This window comes from Nipponia nippon, unplaced genomic scaffold (genome assembly GCF_047370975.1).
Source record: "Nipponia nippon isolate SJK-2023a ecotype South Korea unplaced genomic scaffold, ASM4737097v1 scaffold_1, whole genome shotgun sequence".
Lineage (NCBI taxonomy): Eukaryota > Metazoa > Chordata > Aves > Pelecaniformes > Threskiornithidae > Nipponia > Nipponia nippon.
Genome location: NW_028262290.1, coordinates 124,190,085 through 124,212,755, shown reverse-complemented (window position 1 = coordinate 124,212,755; position 22,671 = coordinate 124,190,085). Strand labels below are relative to the sequence as shown.

Here is a 22,671-nt window from a genome sequence, read left to right as displayed (position 1 = left end):
AAGACCGTATAATTTATAGAACTTACTAATGCTTGGCAATTTCACTGCGCTCCAGGTTGTAAGGGGTTCACCCATCGACTTGTGAGCCAGCATGGTCTCTCATGTGAAACTCCCATGTCTGGCTTCCTCCCTTTACGGTGAGAGCACAGGCGTGACAGCCGTTTCTGGTTCTCGTTCTTCTTTCCTCTTCCTGCAATTCCACAGGCTTTTCTGACAGCCGTGAATGTTCCTGTAGTTATCACCACTCTCCTACCCTCTATCTTTTTGTCCTTGACTTAGTAGTCCTGCCAGTGAGACGAAGACATCCTTTGTAGCTGGGTCATCTCTATAAAGAGCCCCTAAATCCTAATATTTGTTTCTGACAGAGAAAAAAGAGCAGGTGACTGGCTTTGAATTCATATGCTTGTATTTGGGGGGAAAAAAGAAAAAAAAAAAAGGGTCAAGCAAGTGAAAAAAGCCAACAGGTAAAAATAAGTCTTAATTTCAAAAGAATTCCCTTTTTTTTCTCTGCCATTATATTTCATTGCTTCTCCATTTCTTTTTTTAGAAGGAATTGTTTCAGAAGAGGAGATAGTAGTCTCGTTTTACCTACTGTCACCCAGACCGTTTTGGGGCAGTGTATGGACGCAAGTGACACATGGTGGCAGACAAAGCCACCATCATAGTTATGCTCAACACACCTCACCAAGAGTAGCTGCTGTCTCAGGAGCTGGAGGAGAAGGAGGGCATACGTATGCCATGCGCCAGGGACAGATTCCCTTTGCTCCAACATGACTTTTATACATCTTGTTAGAAATGAGTGGGTTAGTGACTGGGCAGGGATTGCAGGTGACACAGCGGGGCTTGGCGTACCAAAGAAAACCTGAGGCCACGTGGGCATCTTGTACTGAGTGAGAAAATTCAGCTTTATGGCTCTCCTGGAATCAGACTGAAATGAGACTGGTAGTAAACAACTTCTGTGCTAATAGCAGGGTGCCTTAGCGTGCAGGTGGTTTGGAACAGAAGCAAGTGCCTTTAAGCATTGTTTTATGGTGTTGTGCACTTCAGACTGAAAAATGGCCACAAGCTTTATTACTTTAATATTAACACTTCTTCATTACTCTCCCCCCCCCCCCCCCCCCCCCCCCCCCCCGCAAACTGCTGCATTCATTCATTATAGAGTGGCTCTTTCTTTTTTCCCCTCGCCTGAGATTTTTCACAGTGTGAGGAGGGAGAGGCAGGTGGGTGGCAGGAGGGACAGGTGAGGACATAATGGCACCGCATCTGTTGCCAAACAAAGCCAAAGCCTGGGCTGCCGCCGGATAACCTGTTGAGGTAACTCACAAAGCTCTCAATGATAAAAGCATCCCTCCTGCTGTGGCTGCCCCTTTCTGGTCAGCTGCAAGGGGACTACACCTCTTATGAGAGCTTCTCTCATCAGCGTTTTCCATCCTCCCTCCTGCTTCTTGATGGCGGGGCCTTTGCAGCACAGGTGTTGGTATCCATCCCGTCCCAATGCTTGCGATCAGGTATTTCCACCGCGTTTGCCACTGAGGGCTGTGTGCCGGGATGTTTTAAAACTGGGAAAAAAGTAGCAGTGATTTGCAGGACCGCATTTGCCCTGCTCCCCCCTGCAATTTGGAAAAATGGCATAAATTTTTTTTTTTTCAAAAATCCTATTCTTATATTCTCTTTCTCATTCTAAATATGTCAAGTTAAGTTTATCTCGGTGCCAGTACCAACTGTAACCAGAGTTAAATTAGCCTTCCTGTTAGCTTTGCTTGGTTTTCAGCAAGCCTTAGTAAAATAAATCATGTCCCACTTGTCTAAATTTCATTATCGTAACCTAACTTAATTTGCTATAAATTATTTCTACCTGAGCTGCTTCGGCTGTGAACTTGCAGCCTCCAGTGTCTTGCTCATTGGATCATTGCCCAGGTAATCAAGATTTTTTTTTTCTTCTTAAGTCCTGCTTTTTGTGTCAGCTAGCTCCGCCAAAGTCAACTTGGCTGTATAACCTCCGTGGGGACACGCAAAGAGCTGATGTATTCTTGTCTTTAAAATAAGGGGTTTATTGAACTGAGCTTCGGTCTCTTCCTGTCATGCTCTGGTGCTGCTAATAAAGACCTCTTTTCCCTTAGAATAAATGTGACCTTAATGGTTTGTTCTCATTTTGGAGGCAGCCATTGCAACACTTTCTTTGGCTCTTCCTTTCTTTTCGTTTCTCCTTGGGAAGAATGACTGACTGACTGAAAAATCTCTGCTCACTCAGTATCGAGCAGCTGCGCCTTGTTTTTGTTTTTAGGGACAGCTAGATTTCATGTCTGATAAAGACTGGTGTTTATTTCCACTGAGAAATGCCGATCCATTTTTTTTTCTTTAGAGCTGTTCCTATTATTTAGCAATTGTTGATAAACAACTTTTATTTCAACCCCCTGAACATTGAAGGCTCGCCTCTCACCAAGCTGCTGAGTTGCAATGAGGCTAAGTATTTTTGCTGAGTAAGGGTCAGAGAACCCTTAAAGGATTTCAGCCTCCTACATCTAGTTGTAATAACAACTTGCTATGATCATATGTCCTCAGAAGAGAAACTTACACAGTGAGCTTTTTATGGCTTTGGAAAAATACTGCATGGTTTTAAAAAAAACCAAAAGGATTTTACCTGACTTCCTGGGAAGCCTTGGGGATGCTCTAGAGCAGTCATTTCAAAATGAAAACATGCTGATTGTTGCTTAGGTGGAACACATGTAATTTGCAGAGTCCTTTAATGGCAGCTGAGGGCCTGATGTAACTCACCAGCACATTAAAAAGTGGCCAGTTTTTCTAACTCTCATTTGGAGAGAAGTGGTAGCATGCAACTGTTAATGATGAGCAGTCTAACATCATCTTTCAATATAGCCTTTCTTTTGAAAACAGACACTCTTGCTTGGTGTCTAGAACCTGGTGGAGCAGATATTTCTGTTAGAGTAGTTTAACTATTATGGTGGATGTTGACAGCATTGAGTTTTCTGGGTGCGTTCAGACTCCACTGAAGGCATCCTCTTACCTCCGGGTATGGCATGGTACAGGAGCAACGGGTACAAAAGGTACTGCCTTGGGCACACAGCAGTCTCCTCAGTTCTGACATGCTTCAGTCTGACCTGAATTATTGGGCTCAATATGAGGTTTACTGGTAAACTGACACGTCATGTGATAGGCAGGGGGTCAGATTAGATGATCTAATGGCTCCATCTGGCCTTAAACTCTTAATTAGGGAAACACTGCCAGCACAAGATGGCATTGAAGCTTTCCGCTGCTAGATTTTGCTTGCTTGGGAGATCCTCAGCTGAAGCAGAGCTGCAGAGGTTGTACTTGGGCTAGTCTTTTCCTCAGCCTCTAATGCCAGTAGCAGCCAGCAGAGCTAAAAGTGAGTCCTGATGGGAAAGTGCTAGTCTTGCTTTCATGGAAGTACAAAAGCCCTGTGTCTAACTCTTCCAGACTGTCACACGTTCAGCTTTTAGAGCTAGAATGATATCTAAATATAGAAATAAAATCTATTTTTAGCCCAGTACTATGGCATTCATTGAAAGAAAAAGGGTGAGTTTCTCTGGCAAGCTGATGAAAAAGAAATTACAGTTATTTGAAGCTGCTTGTGGATTAAAATATTAAAAGTGGGGATGTGGTTTTACTGGTGGGTGGTTTGATACAGCAGAGGTTTACGATACCTTTGCTTGACACCTTTGGTGCAGAAATGGGAAGTACAGATGTGTGTGTTGTTGTAGATGTGCTCTTTGCTCTCTCAGCTATGCAGGTGGCAATGTGCACGTTTAATAACCATTGACCCAGCAAAACCAGCATCACTGACCAACCAGTTTCTTTGGCAAGCCCAAATGGCTTGTAGTTAACTCAAGTGTGTCACTTGATTCCACAAGGTCACTTCAGCATCTTAAAGTTGCTTAATTGCTTATTGATCCCATAATTATTCTATACTTGTTGTCTCTTTTGCTAGTTTCTGAATTGTGTTGATACGTCACAATTGTAATTTCTTTAATAGAAGATTGTGGTTTTGTGGTGTTGAGTATTCACTTTTAAGTTTAGAGCTTTTAATTGGGAATTTCAAACTTTATTGGTTTCCTTTGTATACAAATGTTACACATTTTATGTTTCTTGCATTTTTCTAAATCAGATACTCTACTTCTGCATGCCTCTTGAAGGTCCTGTTATACAACTAGCATATTTCAAAGCACAAGAAGCTGAATTAGTAACTGCTGAGGTCCTTTGTTCTAAAGGGCTGTCCCCTATTTCTAATTTAGCTTGTGGTTTTCTTCCCCCCTTTCAGATTTTTTCATACAGAGTAATTGCTCTGGAAGTCTGTTCTTTTTCTTTCCGGTCTCATCTTGTGGATATTAATCAGATTGTTCCATTTGCCTTCTTTCCTTGCAAACTCCTTGTGCCATGGATTATTGCTGTGTTTATGTCACTGGGCAGTTGTGCAGGGAGAGAAACAGCCTTGCTGTCCTGTGGTGTAACACAACAGGATAATCTAGATCCCAGTTAAAAGCCAGACTATGTGAAAGTGGATGCTGAACTGCCACTGTGGCACTGCCTCTGCTCACATCTGTATTTCCTTTTGAGGCATCTAATCTGAGAGATGGTCTCATCTGCGGTGACCCATCACAGTCCTGGAAACCTGCTCTGTGGCAGAGGGTCAGCTGGAAGAAGCAACTTTCAGTCATACTCTGCTTCATTCTCTTCCTCCCTTCCCCATCTTACTTTGGAGTCTGTAACGCATGTATTTCTTCTAGGACTCCCTAGTGCCCAGGTATCTGCTGCCAGCATCTGTCTTGCTGGCTGCTTTGTGCAACTGTTGCCAACTTTACACAGCCGCTAGCATGTTCCTTGCTGAATGGTCCCTTCAGGTTTGCAAGCTTATTTCTGCCTTGCTGACTTTATTATCAGCACAGCTTCCCCAGCCTAATTACTTCTCTGTTCCCACTGCCTACTAAGTTGCAGGAAGATTTGGATGAACCTCAAATGAGCCTGAAGATAACAGTATGCAGAACCAAGTAAGCACCCTTAAAAGTGGAAGGAAGGTCTCTGGATGGTCTGAATCTTGCTTATCTTTGCAAGGTGGTACCTTAAGGCCTATTAGTTTCTGATAACATGGTGATTGTTACCAGAGGTTAGATTTACACTTTGCAAAGTAAGAATGAGATTTTCAATTGGACAAGGACACCATCTGCAGCCAGCAGATGCAGTTATCAAGATTAAATTGCAGGACTTGTCACTGATTATGCTAGTAATCATTGAGGTGATCAGTGTAATTATCTTGAGATCAAGAAGACATTTTCTCTGATATGGTACTGCAGAATTAAGTTGAAGAAGCATCCATCATTAGCTACTGGGTAGAGTCAGGGTATGGCTCAAACCAAGCACTTGTGTTTTTCACTTTCATCACATTATTTTATAATATAGGAGGAAAATAGATGAGCAAATATTGTGAAATTGACCTTTTATGTTGAAAACATTTTCCATTGGATTCTGTCAGATTTATTGAAAACCTACTGCATTGCCTAATCATGAAAGGCTCCTAGGCATTTGGTTCATAACCAGACTTTAAAACAGACTTTAGTCTGGGTCTCTTTACCCAAGGAAGACAAAGTATTTCCACTTCAGGTTATTTTAAGCTTTCAGGCTATATTTTTTTTCTAGTATTGATCATACGGAGGATTGACTCAGCTGCTGCTGGAAAAGGCTTTCTTGCCCAACAGAATGGTTGTTGATGTTTTCACAGAAAATGGGACTGAGACTCGGTAGAGTATAATCCCAAACTCTAAAAACGTTTTTGACTCCACTGCACACTAATAATTAATCTGGAAACAAATGATTTGGCTTTGGAGAGCTCTTTACAGACAGTCATTTGTCTGTGGTGGAGCATTTCCCTTTGGCATCTGTAATATGGTTCTTCGTGTTCTTATATAGTGGTAAAAAATCCATTTTGCAAATATGTTTGCTGAGCATATCTTAAGCCTTTGTTCATTCTTCTATAGATTGTCAAGCCAATTTCTTGCAAATATAGTGATAAATGGTGTTCAGGAGATGATGGCATTTATCTTATATCTTATCCCTTTCATTTTTAACTCACTTTATGTTGCCACTACATATGCACTGTAAGGGTATGTAATGTTTTGTTTCCTTTTTCAAATGGCATAGATACACATACAAAGTGTTGTTTATATTTCTCAGCAGGGTGTATTGCTCAGGGAAGGGACAGGAGCCTTTTGTAGTCTAAGTCATATGAAGAGGATGCAGGAGATAACTGGGAAAAGCAGGCAGCACTGAACATCTAAAAAGCAAGTGATGGTGACAGTGGAAGAATAAAACCATATTCACTCTTTGTTAGGGCTTGAAAGAAAGAGGTCTAAGAGCATCCCTGACACAACTGTTCCTTTAATTTCCATCAAGCATATCAAATTTCATTCCAAGAAATGTGTTGGCACAGAAGACTTCCAAGAGCAAAGCATCATAGGAAAGATAGGAGATAATTGGTAATATTTTTCTGTCATTGATCTGTTATTATATCTGCTAGGCTTCACACAATTATTTATCAGCTGAGAGTTATAAAATGATTCCTGACTTGAGATGAAAAGGGAGAAAAGTCAAATACATTTTTTTAACATGAACCCAACCCATCAGTCTTAAAGTGCTGATTCATTTGCCCACACAGTATAATTAGGTAAGGTGTTGATCTGTAATAAGGAGTGATACATTCAGTGATCTCACAATCAGAAAGTAATTATAGCTTAAAATGTTCATTTGGCTCTCCTCAATCATTTTATTACTCTTTGACTGTTAAGAGAGGGTATTCGTAGCTTAAGGTCTGTAAACTTTTACCTACACAGTTTGCTTCTGCAACTGGAAGTGGTTTGCCGTGAGCAGTTGTCAGAAGGATGTCTATACTGGAAGGTTTTTGGGAACAAAATGTTGACTGGCATTCTAAGTCCTGTCTTAGGGGAGAATATTCTAGTTTGAGTACATTTGGTGTTTCATTAGATAATGAATCCATTATGTAATTGGAGTTCAGGCTCACACTGATTAATCATGGCATTTCAATTATTCATTGAATCAGTGATCTTTTGCACCCCTTTTTTCCCACCTCATTTGCTATTGGCTTCTATTAACTTCTCTTCTTACTGCTTTAGGATTTCATCTTGCTGTGTTCTGAGATGCTGAAAGTCTTCCACTGCCAGAGACTCATCTGAGAATTTAAATCACCTGGCACCTTGCAAGCATCTCTTGGCATCTCTCTGGTTTGGTGCTTCGTAGCATTTTAACTGCCTGCCTTCAAGGTAGCTGTGCTGTGAAGCAGCCAGGCAGCCACACCACGTTTGAGGAGTGCCAGGGAGAGATGCATGAAAGACAGAGGTTGCCAGCACCCTCGGTCCTCAGACTTGAGACCAGATTCTTGTTTCATGTGCTAAACTGAATTTCCCAACGGTGTTCTGGAGCCAGAGAGAGCGTCAAGTCACCCAGCTCAACGCCTGTCTGTGCAGCTAGTGAGATTGCCCATAGCTGCGGCGTGCCACGGTGTCTTCCCCACTGACAGTACACAGGCAGCGTTTTTTTAAAGGATTGTTATTTGTCTAGAGGAATTCACTTGGTACCCATGAAATTTGTTGTTCTGTAGCACACAGACAGCACAGAGATCAGAAGCGGCTGTTGTGTTCTCCTTCGGGTCCTGCTACTCCCGCTCAGCTCCAGCTCACAGGTATCCTCACTTTCTGGCTCGGTACCCACTCAGTCAGTCACGTTGCCGTGGTGTAGTGTTATCATATGTCCATAGGGAAGTGAACAAATTTTTTTTTTCTTTTTAATTACTCTTATTTTGATATTGTCACTTTGGAGCCATCATCTAAATCCTGGAACAGATTTAGAGTAAGATATAGAAGAAGGAGGCTCAGCATTTTTACATCAGTCTTCTTTTATTTTTAAACCATTGTGGTCAGACTCAGCCCGTAGGTGTTGGAGGAGCCAGGCAGGATTTCATGGAGGTTTTTCCCCCAATGTGCACAGACTCTGTTGGCCTCCAGAGGCTCAGCTGCTCACAAAGACGGCACGCAGATGTGCAGGACAACCCAACGTGTAGCTTACTGGAAGGTCTGTACTAACCACTAGTATAAGATTGATTAAGAATAGGATGTATAGAAATAGTTCTTCCCATGGATATCTTACCTGTTTTGATTCTTCATAAATACGCCATCTGCAGTTATTTGGGAGTAGTGGTGGCAAATCTCTTACTTTGGTTCAGGTAAAATCGTCCTGTCCTCAGTCCTTTAGCAAACTGTACTGTTTGGGTGGGCTAATCACCTGTGAATTTTATCCTTTAGTCTCCAGCTTATGGATGTCTTGTCAATACTACTTACAAGGAAATATTTTTAGAGATAAGCTAGTGTATGGCATTTTATGACAATATTAATGGCAAAAAAAAGAGTACAGAGACATAAAATATAGCTCTTTATGGGTGTGGAGAGTAAGGCAGGTGTGTGCTGTAACAGACTGGCATTACAGGAAGAAGAGTTCGAAGAAAACAATCCATTAAAAAGAGGAGTATTTTCTGTTTCAGTGGGTAATTTGCTAAACCTGATTTAAGACAAAAGTATTCAATATGGCAAAGTTAAGACCTATATTAATAGAGAATAGGAGACTAGATTTATCAATGAGCATCTTTTCTATATACCAACATAGTCAATGTCTTAAAGAGGGGGGAAAGAAGTTATAATAATGTCAGATCTTTCAAAGCTATAAAACATCTCAGTAATTGCCTGGAAGTCAGATAAAACCATGACGTTTTTATGGTGTTCCCTTTTAATGGATTTTTAGTTATAAAATTCTAATATTTATTCAAAGTGCAGGTTTGCTCTAAGGGATGTCTAAAAAAAGAGCCCTGTAGGAGTCTTTATTTCCTCGGCTTTTCTAATTCCCTATCAAACTTCCGCTGTTTGCACACAAGAAGATTGTTACTCTGAAGGTTAGGAGTTTACTTAGACTGGGCTTGAAAAGTCAAACTATTTTTTTAGGGATCTCTTGAAGGCTTATTGGGTGCGCAGCTGAAGCTGAGCGTTTCATTTGAAGACAGTAGAGCTGAACACAAATATTAGCAGTTTATACGTTTGTATGTGAGTTGCATGGGTTGTACGTGAGGAGGACATGTCCAGTCCATGTGTGGTGTGGAAGGCCAACAGTTGCTCACAGGGACACCTTTGGTATTACCTGAAAAAACAATGACGTTTGTGGTGGACTCTGTGATCCCAAGGAGTGTGGAGCACTGCCATGCCATTTGGGATCTGTTTTCAAATGAGGGCTTCTCCAGGTACAGTGCCTAAAGTTAGTAGCAAGGTCATTTAAGTTTTCCAGCTGTACATCATCAGAAACATAGTATGGCTGGGCAGGAGAATTGTGCGCCAGACCCTGCGATTCCACGTTCTTGGGAAGCTGGGTTGTACATAACTTTTTTCAATTTTTCTGGAGGTTGAAAAGTGACAGACCAGACAGATTGAGTGCAGTCATGATGCACCCAACCGGCCACCCCCTGTGGTTGATCTGTTGGCTTCTTCCTTTTGCCTCTTTCCATTCTTGGTTGCTCATTTGAGCACATAAGCTACAGTAGCAAGAAATTCCTCTCTAATCATGGCATCTGCAGTAACCACGAATACAAACTGTCTGTGCAAATGCTGGGCATCTCGAGTTAGCTCTGACCCCTTTGACATTGCTGGAGTAACGGGTGCCATCTTTTTCATCAGGGGATCCAGCTCTGAAGACAAGAAGAGACATTATTCTAGTACCTTAAATTATTGATAGGGAAAACGGAGTTGCTGTTACTGAATTTCCTTCACAGTGAGACATGTGCCATGCAGCTCTCCTTGCACACGACAAGAGGATGGTGTAGTTGCTCAAGTGCCAGTGAAGACATAATTTAGCTTATGGGATCTGCACAGATAATCATCCATGAGATGGAAATACCACTTGGCATAACAGATCAGCGGTGAAAACCCTTTGTAGCCAGACTTTCTGACCCTAGAAGCCACACAAAAATCAGTAGGTGGCTGACAGCTATGCTCTCATTTTCATACTGTGCCCACGAGCTTGCCTTGCTCCTGTGCCCTCACTGCTTCCCCCAGGATCCCAGTGCTACTGCAGTTGCCCTTAACATCACTTATGCTTTTGGGACTCCACTGCAGTCCCTCTTTATCTGCTGGGCACCTTGCATACTTCTGCCCTTTGTTTTTTTGTAACTCATTTTGTGCCATGGCTTTATAGTCCCATGCAATCTCTGGACCTAACCAGGGGGATAAAAACTTCTTATACAGCTGGGACTGTACTCTGCCCATTGACAGTGCTGCCCTCTCCAGTTCTTGGGGTTGGGCTCCAAGGGGACAGATGCAGCTGACTGGCCTGATCAGTTATCTATCAGATATCTGTGATCAGCCCATCAGTGCCTGGAGTGCAAAGAGGAAAAAGAGTGGAAACATTGCATAGTGGGTAGGGACAGGGACATGGTGGGAAGAAGCATGCCTCCTGTGCTTAAAAGGGAACCATGCTTCAGTTGCAGCTTAATACCATAGCACCTTCTGTCTTTTTTCTCAGAATCCCATGACATCACCTCCCAAAGAAACTTCCAAAACACGAGCAATATTTATGCAGTTCTTATTGCTAGAGGGGCACATTCTGCCCAGTGCCTGTGGGGAACTAAAAGGTTTTTTAGGATCATATCTTTCTTAATTTTCCTATTTCTGCTTGTTTGTAAATGATAACAACAACAACAAAAATTAAAAATCCTCCCCTGTCTCTTACCACTGAAGAGCCCTTATGATCTGTGATCCAGTGAAGGCCAATGTGGTACTGACTGCAGAGAGCTGCTGCTGATTCTTCCCATCAGTGTTTGACCACAAGCAAGACACGTGATGGTGCTCTGTGTGAGTCTGGGGGTCTCAGGTTGGCATGGACCTGTGTGATACTGTTCTACAGACTTTATTTGTGGCCCTCATTGTTGTGACTTAGGACAGAAACCATCCCATCAAGACATTTATATTAAAGTACATTGGGTCATGGTCTTGTCTTTATCATGTGAGATCTTGCTTGATGAACAACCATCAGGAAAAGGGTGATGTTTTTGATCCCTCCTCAACCGAAATATTTACGAATTCACCTGAAAATGTCTGAGAATTCAGGTGAAATTCAAAGTTAAAAGGATTGTGATATTGGAGCAACTTGAACAGAGATATTTGGCTGTCACAGGTAATTTTTTTGGTGCTAGAGAGTAATCTTTGAGGCACCTTACTGAAATCCAGATACACAATGTATGGAGAAGGCATCTGATGAACAAGCAGGGAATGAGTCTCTCTCTCTCATTTGGAAGAGAAAAATTTCCAGAAGAGTGTCATCAACAAGGGGCTCCGCTGACTTCATCTTGGTGGAGATACAAGGTGATCTGGATGGTTGAAGGTGTCTGTGCTTGAAATACTATAGGCAGGATACCTCTTAAGGCTGATTTTGGTCTTTGCTTTTGAGTCCTCGGCAGTGGGTAGCCTTCAAGTGCAAGGGACTGGAAGCTGCTCCACTCTGACTTATTTATGAGGGCAGACACAATGTGGAGGCCAGTGACAAACTACTCACACACATGTGAGCACTTGGGTAATGACTGAAGACCTGCCATGTGGACTCTGAAAATCTATACCATAGTGGAAAGCACTTTTATTTCCCATTGTCCTTTATTTCCCATTGCCCTTCTCTTTTGTTAAGTCTGTTAAATTAGACATCCTTAACTATATATATGATTGATTCTTTTTTTATTCATCTTTTGTTGTCTTAGCATTGTCCTAAACAACAAAAACTCTCAGTCTGTTTCACAGTGTCACTTTTATGCTGTTCTGTATGATGGCTATACGATTTCCTATACTCCTGTATCTTGCTCTGAGGACACAACAGCATAAGTTAATTTGAAAGTAGTCTTGACATGGACTTCCTATGTGACCTGGCTAAGTCTGCAGGCCCTTTTTTCCAGGTGGATAATTGGAGGCACTAATGCTTCTTTACATCACTCATTTCTTGTGGGAAGGAGTTATTAATCAAATAGATAATTTAGTAATATTGCATTCAAGTGCTAAGATACAGTGTTTGCACCTTGCTTGCTGGAAAGGCAAACATCTGCAAGTACCTGACACCTGAAGCTCAGTAGAAATCTCACTGTGTATTAAAAGTAAATGTGCTTTCCTTGAGGATTTCGGGATTTGTACATTTTCCAGCACTGTTGGTTGTTTGTACTGAGTGCATGGTCTTGGGGGAGCATGAGAAGAGGAAAGCTTGAAAAACAGTTTAAATTGCAAGACTGTAAAGAATTATTTTGTGCTGTCTTCCCTCTGTAGTTTTATTGCCCTGCAATATTTGACTTGTATGTTAGGTTTTCTGTGTTTGTACTTGTATTTTAGAAATGTACACAAAATTTGTCTTTTTATACTGTGCTGTACCTGTGCTTGTAGTATTGCTGCCATTTCCCTGTGCGTTCCTTTACTTTTTAATTTATTTTTCATTTTTTCTTTATTTGCAGATTTCTGATTAATTCATATATTTGTTTTATTTCTATGTCTTCCATCCCTTTCTCTGTAGTCTTTAGTATTTCTGTCTGGTGTATATCTCTTGTCTTTATTCCAACTTTGTTACCTTCTTCTTTATTTATTGTGTTCCAAGCAGAGAAAATTAGATGCTCAAGAAGCCAAAAATCTTCCTTTTGGTGTTACGAATGTGCAGATCCTAGTTCTCTTTTTCCCATGTTGCAGTCACTAGGATGCCTGTGAGTCAAGAAAGTCCTGGCTGTAAGTTTGTTGGTGAAACCCAAACCTCAGATATCCCTTGGATCAGATGTTCTGATTATGGAAGTAAACAAAGCTCTGTTTCCCCTGACTGATGCTCAGTCCCATTGGGTTGCTTCCAGTTAATTCACTGGGAATTTGCTGAGCTTTGTTCTTGCTCAGCTAAGTTTTGTTGACTGGGTTGTTAATTATAGGTTTAAACTTGTATTTGCTCTTTCTAACAACTTAAAACATCAGGAGTTTTTCTCCGTCTTTATCCATTTACTTAGTTCTCTCTTTTGAAGAGGCATTGCTTCATTAAACACTTTTCTGGTTAGTCTGTAATGATCCTATTTCTTCCACTCTAAACACATTAATACATTAAAGAAAAAGAGCTTCATTTGTCTTCAGTGGGATGAAGATGTTCCACATTGTCTTTGGTGTGTGGGGCCTGTTTGACGCATGATCTTTGGTGGCATAGCTGCGCTGTGGAGGACTCAGCAGAATCCATGGTGTAATTCCAGGTTGGCAGGGTTTTTTTTAGCTGTAATGAAGCGAATATGATATTTGATCATCATACTCTGGTCAGAACAGTGTGATTTTTATGCTTCTACAAAATTAAGCATCTACATCAGCTCTTTGCTCTTTCACCCCGGTCAATTCCTGTGGTAGGACTCCAGTATCATTGGTGGAAAGCCACTGTATACAAGTAGTCAGTGATGAGGTGCTTATTCTGTGATGATGAGCTGAACCACTCTTCTACTCTTTTGGTGCAGCACAGTAGTGAGACATGTGAACATGAAGGGAAAAGAAAATAGCTGGCTGTTTTTCCAGGGGACGGGCCTTCTTGCGGCAGCGCCCAGGAGCAGATTGCCAGCTTGGAGCTGCCAGGGGGAGCAGCTGCCAGCTCCAGCTTGGCCTCCGTGTGGGCTGCACATTTTAGCAAGTACTTAGCACTTTTGGGCAGGCTGGGAAAAAACAACTTCTGTAACTTGTCTTATTCTGTAGCAGATTTCTATCTGACCTGAAGACCAAGCACTGCAGTGACCAAAGAGCTGCAGGGAGAAATGGCAAGGATGCACCCAGCGCAGCGGGCTTCTGCCACGTAAAACCTGTTTCTTCCACAGAGGTCCTGCAGGACTCTCTGTTGATTGTGGAGGTGCTGCCTCACCTCCATTTTCTCATAGGGAGCTTTTTGTGCTCTGCTTACTTCCCTTCTTAATGGTTCACATTTCCAGGGTTAACTTCACAATTTCTCATTGCTAACAATTTCCTTTCTTTTTAATTTTGGAGTAGAAGATTTCCGTTTTATGGAGTCCAAGTGTAAACTTTCTGTTTAGGTTCCTGGGCCATCTCTCTCTTGATGAATAGATAAGTTGAAGAGTAGTGGTGATACACTACTACTCTTTGAAGTAGTTGCAGTGAGAGTGTGCTGAGCTTTTGCCATTCCCGAGCCATAGCAATGGAGTAATCGCACATAATGTACGTGTTGTTGAGATGTTTTGGGTTTTTTTTTCTGTGGGATTACTGACATACTAAGCCTCAGCAAAAGGGTTAAGTAAAATTCAGACCATGGGTTTGAAATGCTGCATGATATATCTGATCCATATTGCTGTGATGTGCCAGAAACTGCAGTTAGTATGTGAGTTCTGGAGGCAAAAATGATTGCAATGCAATTTCTTCTTTTTCCTGTAAAATCACACATATCCTCCCTGCAGGGATTTTGTTGTTCAGTGGACTACACTGTGGGTTTGGGGGAAAAAAAATTCATTTATATGTAAATACAACCTGAAGGCTGCAAATACCCAAGCTGCTACAAAGACAAAGGGCATGTACGTGAAAACAAATGGACCCGTTGTGGTTTGAAAATTCATAGTTTACCATAATAGGGGAAAAAAATAAATGAGGTTGTCTTTGTCAGCATTTCAGACTTCTGTATTTGTGCTCCAATTAAAGGAGAAAATGGAAAAGCTTCTGCATATTTACTATTTTTAAGCCGACCTGAGAGGCGAGAAGCAGAAACAATATTTTTCATATGTTCTATTAGCAAATTACATTCCATGAATAAGATTTTTTTTTTTTTTGGCTAGTAGATAGGTTTGTGTGAGTTTTATTTGGCTGGGGGGGTAGTTTTTGGCAATTGTTACATTTCTTTCTTTTTCTCTATGTTAAATTAAAAGAAAATTTTCAAGAAAACTGGAAGTAGAAATTATTTCTGTGAGTCTCACAGCAGCATCTCAGAAAAAGCTGGGAGGTACAGGAAATCCAGTGGTCAAAAGCAGAAGAGAAGCGGTGGGAGACAGACAAGGAGATGGTGGATATTTGTGGTGTCTTACAGCAGCATTTGGTTTACTTAATTTTTGTTTCTTGTTATAGTAAAAATATTTCCTTGCTAAAGTACTTTGATTTGGACTTAAAAATAGCATAAATTATTTTGAGCTAAGTTCACATTAACCACCACAAATGCCTCCCTTACCTGTCAGTGCTGCCAGAGATCCAACTCTTAGCTCCTATTAATGCATCTTCTACTTCAGCAAGGAAAAATGTAATTTAGTTTTATAGCTGTTCTAGAAAAGTCTGTGATAAAAACAGACCAGTGACTCCTCTAATAAGTATTAAAGGCCAAACCTGTGCAATTTGTAATAAGTGTAGTCTGTCCTCTTAAAATGTACTGGGGATTTATGTACTAAACTCAGATGAATGCTGATAGGAGTTACCTAAATAAATCCTCTGATAGGATAATAGATCATTTATGTAGTGTTGCACTTCATGTTGACTTCATTTTATTTCTTTTTTTTTAATGAAAACAAAATTGGGATTGGAGTTTATGGTATAAGGAGCTTGTTTTCCTTCCTCTCTGTAGGTGTGCTTCTAAGAAGAGTATTGACCATGAGGAAGCCCACATGTTAGTTAGTTTTTACTAATCCCACCGAAGAAAATGAAACCACGTTTCAGCTTTGCCGATCCTTTTCCCACCACTGTTGGCTGAATGAGAAATGGTCGTGTGATTATGCTGACACCCCAGCATGCATTTGGTAGACCTGTGGTTAACTCGTTCCCTCTCCATGTGTCTGCTCTTACAAAGTTTTGTCCTCATGATACTGTGCTTTCATTCTGCCAGTATGTGCCCGAAAGGCTGCCTCTGTTCTCACTCCGGAGGTCTGAACGTCAGCTGTAGCAATGCAAACCTCAAGGAAATACCCAGAGATCTTCCTCCAGAAACAGTCTTACTTTATTTGGACTCCAATCAGATAACATCTATCCCCAATGAAATTTTTAAGGACTTGCACCAACTGAGAGTCCTCAATTTATCAAAAAATGGGATTGAGTTTATAGATGAACATGCCTTTAAAGGGGTGGCAGAAACCTTGCAGACTCTGGATTTGTCCGACAACCGGATTCAAAGCGTGCACAAAAACGCTTTCAACAACTTAAAAGCCAGAGCCAGAATTGCAAACAATCCCTGGCACTGTGACTGCACGCTGCAGCAGGTGTTGAGGAGCATGGCCTCCAACCACGAGACGGCCAACAACGTCATCTGCAAGACTTCTGTGCTGGATGAACACGCGGGGAGACCGTTCCTCAATGCTGCCAACGACGCTGACCTCTGCAACCTTCCTAAAAAGACTACCGATTACGCCATGCTGGTCACCATGTTTGGCTGGTTCACCATGGTGATCTCATATGTGGTTTATTACGTCCGGCAAAATCAGGAGGATGCAAGGAGGCACCTTGAGTACTTGAAATCCCTGCCAAGCAGGCAAAAGAAACCAGATGAAGCTGATGACATTAGCACTGTGGTATAGTATTCTGAATACAATGACTGACTTTGTGATGGAAACTAGATTTGGATGACACTAAAACCAGAGGTTTACTTCTAACGTTCATTGTAAACATTAAGACTTTTTGGGGTTTTATTCTGTTTAACTGAATTACGCCACTGTTGAGCTTTCTAACAGAAAGTTTTGTCCGGGTGGTATACTTTAATTATTTCTCTGGTGGTATCCTAAAGCAAGTGAATTAATATGTAAACATTAGTTTAGACCCATTCCACTATTTAATAACGAAATTTATTTTTTTAATTTAAAAACCAAATAAAAGCTTGAATTTGAACCATGTAAACCAGAGTAATTTATTGATCAGAAACCTGTCCAGTGCCAGAGCACACTTGGTTTGATCAGTGCTCGCGAGGAGCGAAGACAAAGTGGGCTGTGAGAAGTTTGGGAGCGGAGGGTCCCCTCAGGGCACTTCTCTCCCCGAGGTGCAAGGTGAAGAGCTGATGAATGGTAGCCCATTTTGGGGGCTGCTCGCCATGACAGGAGAGGGGCGCAGTGTGGGGAGAGCAGAGTGCCCTGACTCCAGGTGTAAGGGACCGAAGCTTGGGTAAGACCCAGAGGGCATTTCAGCAGCGCTGGGGAGGAGCCAACGTGAAGGAGCTGCATTGCAGGACATGGAAGAGAGAGGTAAGTGGGGAAACGCCATGGGTTTTCATCTTACTCCCACTTACTGCCTCCCATGATCTTCAGGCAGGTGTCCCCAGCACTGGGGAGGACAGCAAGAAAGCAAGAGCAAACTTAGTGTACTGTTCAAGCTAGAGTACCACTAGTGATGGAGAAAAAAAAAATAAAATTAGTCTCTTTAATTTGTATATTGGTTCGTAACTAAAAGTGGCTTTATTTTTTAAGGTGCAGCCTTTTTTAAAAAAGGCTTATTTTTATGAAATAAGTGAATATATAGGCTGCGCATATTCTACTGCGTGTTAGAAAATATTTTTGTATGATTTTATGGATAAATACTTAGAAAAAATATAAAAACATGATGGTTTTCTCTTTTCATAGATAAAGTTTTCATAGGGAACAAATTCACAACAATGTATTCATCTTGTCCTTTATTACCATAATAAAATGATATTTGTCTCTGGGTCCATATAGATCCAGTCTAACTGACACTGGAATATGGATTGCAGAAGTGTGGATTAAAAAATGTGTAAAATGCTGCTTTGCAAAAAGAAGTATTAAAGGACAGCCTTAAAAAAAATTAAGAAAATTCCAGAGTCATCTCTCCCACTAGATTATCTGTTATTTCTGTTGCAAGTATACTCTTTTATATCTTGGAGGGCACAAGTGGTTTTTTTAATCTTATTTCTTTCAGAATGTTGTTAAAAGAATATCTAAAATTTATTCGAAAGCAGGTGAGAGAACAGGGTAAAAAAGACTTATTTTTTTTAAATGTGCATAGAGTTAACTTTTTATGTCATCTTTGTGGGCTGAGTCCTGCCTGGGTAGCTGTTCTTGTGACTGACTTAGCTATTTGCATTGTTTTATCTTGATGAACAGTTTTTGGCATATTAAGAGAATGTTAACATTTGTAAAGGGCACAGTCTCTCCAAAAAATATCTGCTCTCTGATATTTCTGTCTCCCCCCCTTTCTCCCCACCATTAAGTAAAACTTTTATTTTCTAAGGAGAGGAGGCTGTTGATTACACATTGTGCTTAGTTTGCATTTTATACCTTCCTTTTTTCAAGCTCTATCTTGCTGAACTTCAGCATTGCCAAAGTGCCGCCCCCAGCTCCCCGAGCTCTGCATGGCCTCCTGCAGGAGCCAAAAGCAGTAGGGCTAAATACACATGTGAATCTGAAGAGACCAGATAAAATGTTATATTGTACTGGCAATATAACAAACCCTACTGAATGGGACATGGAGCGCCTCTGTTTAGGCTGAGCCAAGTTAATTCCTAATATAATTCTCTTAATTTCTCCAAAATTTTCTTCAGGGTAAAATTTGTCTCGTTTCTATTGCTGTGTTCCCCAAGTGATATTTCGGATCTCAGCTAGTATGCTACTTTTGGAAAAAGCAGGGGGGACTAGCTAAAAGAAGGGACTGAGCTGGAGGTACTAACTTAATCAAGAATCCAGTGCTGTTCATTCACAACTAAATGCATTAATTTCTCCACAAAATTTGGACAAAATTACTTAAACAGCAGCATTTACAAAAATCTGGACAGCCTTAAAACACTTTAAAACACTTGCAGGTTTTTAAAATTTGCTTTCAAGCATCATTTTTTTTAAAAAAACACCTCTCCCCAAAACTGACTGATGAAACTGTAAATAATTTATCTTTAGTTTTTCTTTTTTTCTGCTTTATTACTGGATCCATAAGACTGGTTCTGGAGCTGGTACGGTTTTGCCCCAGCTGAGGTTCTGACTCTATGTGTTTAAATCCTGACCAAAAGCAATTTAAACCAAGTTAAGCAGAAAGGCTCTAGAGGGATGGTTTCATATCAGTTCTCCAGGTTTACTGATTTTCTTTAACTGATTCCCTATCAAACATCTCTCTTCACAAAACTTTTCCTTTCTTCTTTTAAAGCCAGTACTGAAATCTCTGTTTAAAATCTGAGAATCAAAGCAATGCTCTGACAACCAATAGATGCAAACTCATCAAGCTGAATTTAGCTGATGAGGAAAATGAATTAGATCACTTTTCCTCAGCTATGTGGACTTGACAGTGCTAGTATTCCTGACAACTCAAATATTTGAGCTACATCATTTCATTGAAAAGAAACAGAAAAGAAAAACCTTTAGCGTATGAAGACACTTGTTTTTGTCATGCTTACTGCACACCTTTCTGTCCAAAACTACTGTCTGTAGAAAAGCCTACATGCTGCCCTTTGAAGTCAATGGCACACACTTTTTAAACTTTAATTGCATAATACTTCAGGGAGTTATTTTATTTACCAAAACAGTTTTGCTCAAAAATGAGTAAATTGATATATTTTTAGCTGTGATACCTTAGTATATAAATACGAGGAAAGGAAAATAGATTTTTCATATTTAATGGAGATAGTATATGACAGAAAATAAAGAGGGAAATGCATAGCACGGTAATTCTTAATTTTTTTTTTTCATTAAGATGCTTCAGGAAAAGTAAGGCTAGGGCTCAATAGGTTAAATGTGATTCATTTTACTACCCTGATTTTTTAAAGAAACTTCCTGGTTTTTATTTCTTAGGATAAAGGATAACTCAAAGTTATTTTTTTTCTTAAAACTAATGCTGATTTTTCTCTAATTTTCTAGTGTTACGCTCCGTGGGTAAGATCTGTGATGGTGCATTTGGGCTGTGTCATTTAGGCTCATCCTTTATACTTTCATTCTCTTCTCAGTTTTTTACAGAATTAGATACAGGTATCTTCACCATTAATGTACATTATGTTTTTAAGTCTTCAATAGCAGGATTTTGCACCGCAATTGCCATAACTCTCAGGGGCTGAGTACGAACAGAAAGTGTGGTGGTGGAGGTTCTGGTCTTCCCAGGGAGGAAAGAGGAGAATTCTGGTTTACCAAAGAGATGCCATACAGAAAATCCACTGCAGTGTTTTTCAGTTTGAAAGGGGCAAATTGTAAGCATTAGGAAGCAAGCAAAAAAAGGGAAAGTAAAAGGAGCAGCTGGAGGCTAAAATGCTTGATGGTATCATGGAGTCTTGCAGCATGTTTAGATGTGCAGTGGGTTCTCAGTGTTAATCTAAATCAATTTTAAAAAGGGTGTCTCTCCCACACCTGGAAAAAAGCTACAATTGCTAAACAAGAGTAAATGAGATTTCAGGAGTTAAAAACATAGTCTTTAAATCGTAGGAGTGAAATCTGAAGAAGGAAAATAGAAGAGGGTGTAAATTCTGGTGGGTTTAGATGTAAAGCCATAGTATGGCCGAAACAATTGGGAACGCTTTTTTCTAAGCAAATCAGAAACAGGAATCCCATCCTAGCAAGAGCCAAGAGCTAATCGGGTACTAAGGGAGCACTGTGGATAGATTGGGCAAATGTTCTGAAAGAAACTAGGCTTGCATGTAAGAAGGGGAAAAATCATCCTACGAATTAGTTACTGGTTAAAGGATAAGAAACAAAAGTAAGAAGAAATTGTCTGTTTTCTTGAACGAGGATGGTTACTGAAATTTCTGAGGTGTCCCAAAGATCTCAGAATCGGACCAATGCTGTGCAACGTATTTCTGAGTCATCTGGAAACGGGAGTTAATAATGAACTGATAACATTTGTGGATGATAAACAGTTATTGAGGGCAGTCCAACCTACAGCTAACTGTGAAGAAATACAGAAGGTTCTCACATTTATAAGTTAACAGATGATGATAAAATGAAGGTTGGATTTGGTGTGAATAATTGCAAAGTACTGCAGATGGCACATCCTTAGCTATGAACACAAGGATATTCTCTAAATTGGCTATAATCAAATGGAAAAAACATCTTTGGAGGCACAGTGGGAAGCTCTTCAATGACAAATGCCAGAAATTATTAGGAGGGAAATAGACAGCCAGTGTGGTGGAATGGCATGATAAACCACTGAATAAAATCTGTGATGAACCCACATCTGGAACATTGCATTCAGTTCAGGTTCTCCTTATCTCCAAAACAGTAGATCTGTAATCCCTAAACTACAGAAGGTGTAGAGAAAGCCAATAAGATAATCATGGATATGAAGTTGTTCCCATAGGAGAAGACATCAAACATCCCTAAGCGTGGGGATGAGATGCCAGAAGAAGATGTGGTAAAAACTGGAGTAGTACAGAAAAGGTGACTTGAGAAGGACTGATCTCCATTTCTTGCAACAGAAAATAGAGCAGTTCTAATTGAAGAATACCAGGCAGCAGGTATTGTTGGTTTTTTTGGTTTGTTTGTTTTTTTTTTTAACCTTTTTTGTTAGAGAGCATGCATTTATATGATAAAATACAGGATAGTATAGAGAAGAAAACACGCATTCAAAGGTAGGACTTCACAAATTCATGGAAGTCAAGGTTGCCAGCGGTTATTTAACACTGCTAACATTGATGTAGATAAAATTCTCAAGAAGAAAAGCCCCCACTCATCTGACGAAGCAGGGATGGTTTCCCTAGGAAAGGCTCACAAGTCTGCTTCTCTTATCCCCTCTGAGGTGCTGCTGCAGGTGTTTATTGAAGAAGGGAAGGTGGGCTTGATTTTGTGGCATTGATGCTCTCATGCTGTCTGTCAGGATGCAAACCGTGCTGTGCTGCCCTCCCTGTGAGGCAGGAGGGGCATTTGTTGTGAGGACAAGGAGGTTTCACATGCATGGAGTGGGAATGAAGCCCAGGAAAAGCAAAATCACATTTAACTGCTGGCGTCTCCTCGCTGAGAACTGCAGCGCTAAGTGCCGGGCAGGGTTCGGGTGCTCCATGCTGAGTTGTGCCAAGACTGTGTTAACTAAAAGAGTGACAGCTTTTCACTGGGGACCTGTGGGAAAGTTATTCAGAGATCTTCCCTGACACATCGAGGTGCTTTAATACTTCTCTTACAGCTCACCTGGTGGTCCATCTAGAAAGGATGGGGATTTCCCTATAGCTTCTTCATTAAAACAAGGCTAAAGCCTTGTTTGTCACCAAGAAATCCCTTCATCGTTGTCTGTTTCTTCAAGTGAAAACTGGTGTGATGATTTAATGAAAGTATGAGTTCTTCACAGTGCCACTTAGGACAGGGAAATACCCTGGCATCTTTAGTTTTGGTTTGCCCGAGTCAGTTAATTTGAGGAATGAAACCAACAAACAAGCATTAAACACAGAGTGTACATGCTGTACCATGGTGATACATGAAGTAAGTGGTTTTTGCATGCCAATACATACATGAGTATGTATGTGTCTAGTCATCCTTACATCTCTCAAATTCACTCATACTTCCCTGTGGTTGGTCATGTGCATGAGTGTGTCAGACATGCACCCACACGTGCACACAGATAAAACAAGAACTCCTTTGGATGCTTTCCTGTATTTAATCATGAAACAGGTTGCTTTGTTGCTTTGAAGCCATGATTCACACCGCTTCTGAGCCAAGTACACCTCCGTCCTCAGCCT

The 22,671-nt window shown here is 40.8% G+C and overlaps 1 protein-coding gene across 7 annotated transcripts in view; it reads left to right on the top strand.

The window, feature by feature from the left end:
* Window positions 1-16,925, top strand: part of LRRC3B (leucine rich repeat containing 3B) — a 151,393-nt gene extending 134,468 nt beyond the window's left edge. For all 7 annotated transcript variants that reach the window (XM_087746133.1, XM_087745960.1, XM_087745706.1 and 4 more), the window contains one exon: window positions 15,667-16,925. In XM_087746133.1, coding sequence (XP_087602259.1) covers window positions 15,830-16,609 — 780 coding nt within the window. In that variant the 5' untranslated portion in view covers window positions 15,667-15,829 and the 3' untranslated portion in view covers window positions 16,610-16,925. The remainder of the gene's footprint in view (window positions 1-15,666) is intronic.
* The last annotated feature ends 5,746 nt before the right edge of the window (window positions 16,926-22,671 follow it).